Source organism: Mytilus edulis, chromosome 5 (assembly GCF_963676685.1).
Source record: "Mytilus edulis chromosome 5, xbMytEdul2.2, whole genome shotgun sequence".
Classification (NCBI taxonomy): Eukaryota; Metazoa; Mollusca; class Bivalvia; order Mytilida; family Mytilidae; genus Mytilus; species Mytilus edulis.
The window spans coordinates 58,886,235-58,896,891 of NC_092348.1; the positions used below are offsets into that span (position 1 = coordinate 58,886,235).

Sequence of the window (10,657 nt, forward strand, 5' to 3'; positions counted from 1 at the left end):
ATAAATAAGAAGATGAAATATATCAAGTATGGTTCTAGAGACGGAATTCACAGGTCGTGTGTTTCTTCTGCGTGGAATGTGGTGTAGGACAACAGTAAAAAGATAGCAACCATACGTCAAAAGATTATTTCAAAGACTTAGAAATAGAAGCAATGAAATAAAAAAGTCATATCATTTTAGTCTATTTCGGTTTTCATATAACTATTGTATTTCAGAAGTCTGAGTAATAGTACCAGTATTATAAGTAAAGAAATATGATTAAAGCGCTCGTCATTTCGGTAAACTATCTCCCTCAAATTCGAGAATAACACAGTAAAAGAGAGAAGGGACTAACCAAATAGTTCATAATATTTTCGATGACATCAATATAAAATAAAGATTGATTAACTTAGTCAATTGACAAATAGTTCATGTACATACAGGCAGAGAACAAGTATCAAATAATCCGCTATATAAATTTTGCAAAGTGAGACGACATCTATGAAGGGCGAGAAATTCAGACCACCATTGATAAAGAAAGTAGACTGAAAAAGGGAAACATTTCGCCTTGTAACAGGCCTCGTACAAAATCCTTTAAATAGTTTTTGAAAGATTCCTTGAACGCTCCTTACATGAAGAATCTAACTGACCCAATTTCGACCCGACATGGCTGCGTACTTATACATCAGGCACTTCCAAACAGAAACCACTCTTTGTACGTTACTGTGTATTTACTATTTATACATCATTGGCTAATATATTATAGGTTTGAGCGTTCCTGGTTAAAGTTAATTCAGGAAAGCGCTTTGCACGCACATTAATTGAACAGTGTTATTTTCATTTGACAATGTTTTTACCTCAGGATGGTAACGACCCGGTAAACAAAGGATATGGTGAATCCATATCATGATCTATGACATTAAATCAGTTCATGCACAGCAACAAATCACGAAAGCAAAGGAGCAACGAATCACGAGAGCAAAGGAGCAAAGAATCACGAAAGCAAAGGAGCAACGAATCACGAAAGCAAAGGAGCAAAGAATCACGAAAGCAAAGGAGCAACGAATCACGAAAGCAAAGGAGCAAAGAATCACGAAAGCAAAGGAGCAACAAATCACGAAAGCAAAGGAACAACACTTGTATTGCTGTTTTATATTTCAAAGTTACAGTGTGGCCTTCAACATGGAGCAAAACAAAAAAAACTATCATCTCATTGCAAATATTTGACCTAACACCGGTTTTAGCGGAATTCTTTGCAAAATGATTCGGATAGACATCACCAAATTGGAAGAAATATAGAAACAGTGAACCCATATAAAAACTGTGTCATTAAAACGGAAAATTTATGTTCCAAGCTTTAACGGGTCATTTTTTGATCATTTTTTAAACAATTTTTCATTAAATCGCAAATAATGAGAAAAACATTGACGCAATTACTAGGATTCTGCACATTTATAGTCGTTCTTCTGTTGTATTGTAACATCACTGTTAGGGGAAGGGTTGTAATGCAGTGTTTATCGTTTGTTGATGTGTTACATATTTGTTTTTCGTTCATTTTCTGTACATAAACTAGGTTGTTTGTTTTCTCGTGTAAGTTGTAATATGAGTGCTTAACATTTGTCATTTCGGGGCCTTTTATAGCTGACTATGCGGTATGCACTTTTCTATTTGTTGAAGGCCGTATGGTGACCTATAGTTGCTAATTTCTGAGTCATTTGGTGTCTTGTGGAAAGTTCTCTCATTGGCAATCATACCACATCTTCTTTTTTTACATTATTTCACATAATAGATTGTAATAAAATTGAAAATGTAGAAATGGGGATTGTGTCAAAGAGACAATCCGACAATAGAGCAGACAACAACAGAAGGCTACCAATGGGTCTTCAATGCAGCGAGAAACTCCCGCACCCTGAGGCATCCTTCAGCTGGCCCATAACAAATATGTACACTAGTTCAGTGATAATGGACGTCATACTTAACTCCGAATTATACACAAGAAGCTAAAATTAAAAATCATACAAGACTAACAAAGGTCAGAGGCTCCTGACTTGTGACAGGCGCAAAAAAGCGGCGGGGTTAAACATGTTTTTTGAGATCTCAACCCTCTCTCTATACCTCAAATTAATGTAGAAAAAAACCAAACGCATAAGAATACGCACAGTAAACTCAGTTAAAGAGAAGTCCGAGTCCGATGTCAGAAAAGGGAACAAAAAAATAAATAAACAGAATGACAATAATATATTAACAACAACATACTACTAGCAGTTACTGACATGCCAGCTCCAGACCTCAATTAAACTTATTGAAATATTATGTCTTCATCATATGAATATCAGACACAATCCCGCCTGTTAGGGGTTTAGTATCATACCATCGTAAACTATATGAGAAGAACATAACCCGTGTCATGCCAACAACTGGTTTTAGAATAAATGTGTTTACTTCCGATGCAAAGATCCTATAAGTGAATCAATATTAAAGCCAAAATATACAATCTTTCAATGACCTGTGGGATTAATTTAACAGTATCGTATCTATTACCCTTCTTGATAAGTCTGTTTAAAGGTTTTGTGAGCTTTTGGGTGAATACTGACATTTTTGTGCTTTGTACAGAATATCACCTTAACAAATTGGATGTGAAATACCTGACTTGAAGTTTATTTAGATGCAGTTGAACAAAGTATATGTAGATGCATACACATTTTCTCTAAAATTCAAAATACTATAGGTCTACTCTGCCGTAAAGATTTCGCCGTGTTTTACATTTTTGTCCAGCAACCAACTAAAAATAGCTTTACCTGTGACGTTCTACCTTTATTCCAACGTCCAACAGAAAGACGTCGAGATTATGACGTTACCTATTGGCGCCATTCGGGCTATCTTTCCCTCACTACGAAGGAAAGCCCTGCAAGAACATTTTTGAGTATCAGTGTTTTTGAAAGAAATCAAAGAAAAGAACATGGATTGTGTCTATTTTCCAGATATTTACAGTATTTCATCTGTTACACACAGAACGTAAGTTTTTATATTGAAAATGTTCGGCAATTTTATATAGTTTCATTAGGAATCTATCTTTTGTTTAGTTTAACGGCCCGCTTTTTTTATATAATATTTTATCTTTGTTATTAATTAATTAATCTAAAAGATAAATTGCCAAAAGTCATATACAAACACAACTTATTAACACCATAGGAAGATCGTCTTCAAAAGTAAAACGTAGATTATATTTTCTTCTTTCAGAATCGATGTTTTCGCTACAATAAGTGAATCTCTTGAAGTCAACTTCAATTCGGAAACTGCAGATTTCCCCAGAGAACAAATTAAAACTGTCATGCACAAGATGATGGCATACAGACAGAATATAGGTAGGCTTAGGTTATTTTTATTGGGTGAAAAATATCAAAATTTAAGAAAAACATGTATCGAATAAAAGGAAACCGTGACATGATACTAACATTGTTTGGAATAAACCTCGGCCATAGGCATGCACATACAAATGTAAGTGATTTCATATATAACAGAGATCAATTTTAAGCAGTCTTTTTATTTTTATTTTTATATAAAAACAATTGAATCGTTTTGTCGATAAGCACTTCCGAGATAATGGCCATTACCATTTTTTTTAAAAATCAATTCAAATTAAACGTTCTGAATGTTCATTGTTTCTCAATCTTTCACTTGTTTTTTTTTTAAATTTGATATCAATAAGTTCTGAGTTACATGTGTTCTAACTCAGAGAAGGATGAAGGTTGTCATTGATGGAGAGGAATCTGAAGAAGCTACAGTGGACTCAGGAGTGCCACAAGCTAAGGAACCGTACTCGGCCCCCTTCTCTTCCTCTGTCATATCAATGATCTCCCAGACTCAGTAAAATCAACTGTTAGACTTTTTGCTGATGATTGTCTGCTGTACAGAAATATAAAAACACAACGGGACCACACACTGTTACAACAAGATCTGGTTAGCCTAGAAAAATGGGCCAAAGACTGGGGTATGCGCTTCAATGCAAAGAAATGTTACATCCTGAGCATTAAGAACAAAAGCCAGAAGTTCTATACCCTTGATGGACACATACTCCAACAGGTCAAACACAATCCATACCTAGGACTACAGATATCGGACGATCTGAAATGGACCACCCACATTTCAAATGTAACTAAGAAAGCAAATTCTACACTAGGCTTTCTTAGACGAAATCTAAGATTCTGCCCAAAAGACTGCAAGAAAACAGCATACATTTCATTGGTGAGATCTACGATGGAATACGGGGCAATTGTATGGGACCCTTATACATCAAACAACATCAACCAATTAGAAAGAATACAAAAAAGAGCAGCTCGATTCATCACAGGGGACTATAAATCAAGAGAAGAAGGATCGGTCACCAAAATGCTAACAGTACTGGAACTTGAAAACCTACAATCCAGAAGAACAAGCCAAAGACTGGTATTTCTGTACAAAGTGGTTGAGGGTTTGGTCCCAGCTATCAAACCTGACGAATTTTTGGTAAAAAGCAAAACCAAAAGAACAATCAAACCGACACGCTTTGTAGACTTTGAGAGCACAAACATAGTGAACAACTCAGTTAAAAACAACTCAAAGGCAATTGAAACTACAAACTGTAAAACTGAGCAATTTAAAAACTCATTCTTTGTCAAGACTGTGATTCACTGGAACCAACTGGAAGAAGAAATAGTGTGCGCCAAATCAGTTGAGAGCTTCAAAACAGCTCTACAACGCCGACAATAGGCGCTCTCTCTCCCGTCGAGTAAAAGCCAGTATTGGTACCTTGGACGTAACGATACAGATACAGACAGATACAGACATGTGAAAACTGATGATTAAAAGAGACACGTTGTTTATATATTCTAGCAGCACATTCATTCGAGCAACTTGCATGATTTTTATTTTTCCAGAATTTCCAGAAATAAACAAGTTGTTTTATTTACTGACTGAAATGGTGTTGGGTGTTGTTGGAGCCCACGAGACAGCAAGCAATAGTAGTACGAAGAAGTCCGTTGCTGGAAGAATCCAGAACAAGTTCGTTAAACTAATTTCTTCATCTGACAGCATTCTGCCAATTCCAACGTAAGTTATTTGATTTAGATAGTACAACCTTTATAAATGTTTTCTTGTATTCTTTGCCAAATAAAGGCTCCATTACACAAAAGGGATATTTTGTTTTCTCATTCTATAATAGAAATAAATGTATCTATTCATAACACATAATCACTACACGCAAATGTAAAAAAGCAAAGTAACAACGTTTCGTCGCTGTTCTTTATCTAAAGGTCACAGTGCTCAAGGCTTTTAACACAGTCAAGAAGGTCTCCAGCACGATTTGAGAGTGGAACTCTTTGCTTAATGCTAAAACACATTTTTGTTAAACAAGAAAAGAAACAATTTATCTCTTTAATTGAAAAGACAATCTACATATATATGCATATACAAATTTTATACAAACGTATACTGTTCTACGATTAAAGACATTAAAGAAAAGTTTTGAACTCCATGCGCTTTGTAACGAAATTTCATAATTGATTGCATATTTTCAGATTTGATCAGATAAAAACCGAAGAATACCAAACACAGATTGACGAAATGCAAAAATTAAGGAGAGCTCACACTTATTTGTATAAGGAACTTCAAAGACAACAAGAGGTAATTTTACAGCATACACTACATTTGTACTATTTCACAAGTTATAAGTTTAATAAAAATGTTTTCAACTAATCTATTCAAAAGTTGTATAATACTTGAAAATTTTTGCTCAAATGAATTTTGCGGCAACGTTTTTGAGACCAAAACCGCAGCCATAGTAACTATTGTTCTCCAATCTCCCATATTAAAACAATTGTCGATATTTGTCAAACTACATACATTTGTTTCTATACTTTTTAATCTTAGCACATCGATTTGCAGAAGTTGAAAAAATAAAGGATGTGTTTTTTGTTATATGACTTACAACTAGAACTAATCTTTAAGTTACTTCATTTTCAAGATGTGTTGGATTGCCAACAGTAAAGTACAGAAGTACGAGTTATGCCTGAAGACTGCCAAACTGTCACGAAACCATTTGGCGGACAAACTGTCCAGCAAACATCTTAAAGCTCGCGATGACAGCATAACACAGTTGCAGACGACGCTTAATTATAAAATACAGAAAGCAGAAGATTCAAACCAGAGATACCAAACTTTGCTGACAAAAGAGAAAGTGACTAGAAATGCTTTGAAATTGGTTAGTTTAACAGAAAAAATTAAGAGATCAAAACAATTTTTGAATATTCAAATTTTTATCGTTTTAAAAGAGTCAATAATCAATCGCAGACGACAATTGTAATTTAAAAGACTGTGTAATGTACGAACTGTATATTCTGAGCAAAGAACAATAAATTATAATGTATTTGAACTTTCACTCGCAGATACTATTATTGGCAGATTACAAGTATCATAACGTTATCTTGTTAATTTTTAATCCATTTAGTAAGGCTGTGTTAAATAGTTTGTTTATACGACATTTTTAATTATATATTATCTAGCTTGAAAGAGACCTATTGGACGATATACGATTCAACTTAACAGATCGTATTCACAGTGGATTGCTCTCTATGAAATATATTCTTACAACACAAACAAACATGTAAGTTATTTCATTTAATGTGTATACATGTGTTGTATTAACGAGTGTAAGTGGCAATAAAACGGTTGTCAATGGGACAGCACTCCTACAATATAGCAAAATAAAAAGGACACTTAATTGTAGTATCAAGGGTAGAAGTTAGGTGTCCTTTTAAGGTAAATTGTATGTTTTCGGCTCTTATTTTAAAACAATGGAACGGGAAGTGTCAATATAATACTTTCAGGGTTAACATTTTAGAATTATTTGAATACTGGTAATACACAAATCTTGTAGTGATTATTTTATTATTCATTGGTTAAGAAATCTGTGATAATTATTGTAAAAGGACACTTTCTTCCCTTTATATGTCAACTAAATCGGGACAGCCCAAATAGGAAAGAGGCAAAGTTGTAAAAAAAAAAAATCTTTTTCATGTAAGCGATCCAATAATATTTCTTAGAAAAAGAATAACAAACCATTATTTCTTTTATTGATTTATGTAAAGGTTTTTTTTTTAATCTATCTATGTTTTTATTGATTAATATATATTTCGATTGCTTTATTAATGTTTTGATTGGGTTATCTTATATACCCGTAAACCGGTGCATTACGTTTGCGCGCATGACCACTACATTTCCGCGAAAAAATCATTACGTTTGCGCGCAGCTTTTGATTACAATTGCGCGCATTTTTTGACAGGTAAACCCAGGTAAAATACAGGTAATAATACTTATTTATTTACCCTGCTCACCAACGGTGAGGTGGAAGTGGGATTTCGAGCAAGATAATTCCGTTTTATTTTGCACAAGCACTAAATCCTAGAAATCTATACAGATAAAATTGTTAAAATGCTTAAACATAGCTAATCTTAAAAAAGGTGAAGGTATAATTGATAAATTCATTACTTCACATGTTGTTACGTGCCGAAACTCCATGTTTGTGCCTTGGTGTAACTTTAAAAAAATAACTTAAATTATTTACTAATTTTAAAAACGATCACTATTCATTGAAACACTTTTTATTCTGAATTAGTTGATGCTTTACCAGCTTAAAGTACCAATTTTAATTTCTTAATTTCTTAAATTTTAACTAACCTCACCTTAGTACATCCTTAAGCTATACTACGGAGTTTATAATGCTCACTTTTAAATTTGTTTTACAATTTTATATGAACAAATTATAATTTGAATTAAGAAATATTTTCAAAATTAATAATTGATAGTCATGTTTATTATGAAAATGAAAAATATATATAGTCAATTGTAATTTAATTTAAATTTTTACCTGAATTTACCTGTAAAATGAATGCGCGCAAATGTAATCAAAAGCTGCGCGCAAACGTTAAACATTTTAATCCCCAAATGCGCGCAAACGTAGTGCGCCACCGTTAACAGTTCACTGATTGACTTTTCTTTTGTCTTGTAGACTGTATGAAGTACTTCCACACGTTGACGACTTTGACTGCAGATTGGCTGCAGAATCAATCATAGAGAAACTTAGTTCCAAATACCAGTTCAGTTCACCACAGGTAGTTTTTAAAACAAAATGTGTTTCTATTGTAGTTTTGAACATTAACATTTGCCTTATTCTTTCGATCGGTAGTCTACCCTGTTTACATCAATACAAAATCTTCAATTTCACAAACCGTTGAAACGTTAGGTTTCCTTTCCTAAACTAAAATAAACACCAATTTAAAGATTACAAACTGTAAAATGGAAAATAATCTTTTTTAATCTCTTGTTGTTCTATTTTGTGCATACATTTGTACATATTGGACTATGAATCCCTTAAAAATTGTTTTGTTATGTTTTGCGCATACATGTACATATTGGACTATCCCTTGAAAATTTTGTTTTTCTATTTTGCGTATACATATTGGACTATCCCTGAAAAATCTTCTTGTCCTATTTTGCGAATACGTTTTGAACTATTCCTTAAAATCGATCTCTTCTTATACATACGTTTCGTTAGTCTTGTTGGCAATATTGATTAAAGTAAGAATTTTTATGTAGGAATTCCAAGCTGCAAACGGATTTAAAGTCAAGCTTCCAGATATACAATATGTTAATTACAAATCTGACATGCAGATAACGAAAGAACAACCATCTGATCTGACAAACGAACAACGCAATAACAATAGTAAGTCAGTTGTTTTAATTTGTAACGTAAATTTTGATTGAATAACGCCAAACATTTCTTCAAAAATACTTCGTCAGTTTCAAATTGCGACGGTCTTTCTCATAAAAGGGAGGCGATATATACCAAAGGGATATTCAAACTCAAAAGTCCAAAATAAACTGACAGCACCTTGTCTAAAAAGGAAAAAAACAACGACAGGCATACAAATAATAGTACACAAAACACAACATAGAGCCAGAGCAAATCTGTCAAACAAAATACATCATAACTACAATATTCTTTAGACATCTGAGGTTTCCATTCGCCCAAATTGCCACACTGATACACTATATTTGTTTTTACTATTGGACAATTTCAATTATTTCTAAAAACGTTCCAAATATTTCATTTTGCAGACACCAATTGCCAAGACAACCAGTTCAATTTTGTAAGCAACACTTATGTGAAGACAAAGGATTTGTCAAAGAAAACAAACGAGTGCCTTGTCAAAATCAAAGAAGGTAAAGTTATTATAATGGGTTTTAATAATGTTTATGGACATTACATGCAATTTCAACAATTTTAAAGAAACATAAGAAGATACAGCTATATCAATAATAGAAATAATATGACGTACCAGGTTATATTTATTTTTAGAAATACCTCTCCAGTTGTTTGCTCCAATATGAAAAAAAAGTAATAGCTCTATGAATAAGACGAGATGTGGCTCAATACGTCAATTAGACTGCAATCCAAATTATAAATAAGACCAGGGGCGGATCCAGCCATTTATTAAGGCGAGGTTCCCAATCCAGGATAAAGGGGGTACCGATAATGTGTCTCCTTTCAAAAATATTGTTCGTAAAAAAGGTTGGTTCCAACACCCTACCCTAGATCCGCCACTGAAGACCCAGGCCAAACGTTTATAGTCAACGGTTCCATAAGACACGTAGTGTCTATATGAAATGTCATGTATCAGAGGAATAGGGCAAATCATTTCATTCCTATTTGACAAATGTTTGATTAAAATGTAAACTGATGTGCGGGTTACGCCAACGAAACAGCAACCAAACGACACAAATCAAACAAAAGAATAATGACATTATAATATGTATAGGATTTTCAAGTACATAATTGAACTATAATATACAAAATTAATTATAAAAAAATCAAAAATCAAACCAGAGGACAGTGTTTGGCATTTTGTTGTATACAATATTGGATTTTTTTCTCAGTTTTATGAACACAGAAAAATTTACCTCGAATTTTGTTTTCAGGAATGATTGTAAAGTTGAAGGTCGCTACAGACGAGTCAGAAGTTGCCTTTGGATGGTATAAGACAAACCCATGGAGTCAAAAGAGATGGGGATTCTTTTGCAAGACTACAGAAAACATGAACTAAACATAACCACAGTGGAAAATGGTCATAACTACAAGTGTACTTTGATCATGTTTCAATATTGAGTAGTATCAGTACACGTGTTCCGGTCTGTGTAATTGAGAAAATGTGTGTAGGTGGAAACGAAGGGAGTTTGTGTGAGAGAATGTATGTGTAAGTTTGAGCGAGTTAGTAGTATGGAAAAGTGTGTGTGTGTGTATGTGTGATCAGAGATTACAAGGAATTAGAGGTGTTTGTGCTGTATGTTATTGTTGAATATATTTGAGTTGATGGAAGCTATAATTATAATTTATTAAATAATTATTTTTCGAATTGGTTTTATACATTATTTAACAATGAATTTCTATTTGTACCGAGTTTTCTTCATTCTGTAAAGTGCTAAACTAATCAGTATGTTTCTTCTTAATCTAAAAGGGTAATGATCTCACATTCATGTTTCTTGTCTCTTTCCTTTAATATCAATAATAAGTAACAGTATTTTTCTCAGATAGAACAAGACTATGACAGCCTTCTGCGATGCCTTGCAAAAAGTAAAATTTATA

General features: G+C 33.3%; 1 protein-coding gene across 2 annotated transcripts; it reads left to right on the forward strand.

Annotated features, from left to right (window-relative positions):
• The first annotated feature begins 2,559 nt into the window (after positions 1-2,559).
• Positions 2,560-10,427, forward strand: LOC139524063 (uncharacterized). 2 transcript variants are annotated; one of them, XM_071318621.1, is made up of 10 exons: positions 2,560-2,994; positions 3,220-3,344; positions 4,896-5,019; positions 5,535-5,640; positions 5,981-6,217; positions 6,519-6,619; positions 8,024-8,126; positions 8,611-8,737; positions 9,133-9,237; positions 9,994-10,427. In XM_071318621.1, exons 1-10 carry the CDS (start codon positions 2,939-2,941, stop codon positions 10,116-10,118), a joined length of 1,209 nt encoding a protein of 402 aa, XP_071174722.1. In that variant the 5' UTR covers positions 2,560-2,938; the 3' UTR covers positions 10,119-10,427. The 2 variants fall into 2 exon arrangements, with proteins under 2 accessions (XP_071174722.1, XP_071174721.1); XM_071318620.1 differs by having other exon boundaries at positions 2,566-2,994; positions 4,896-5,067.
• Positions 10,428-10,657: the final 230 nt, after the last annotated feature.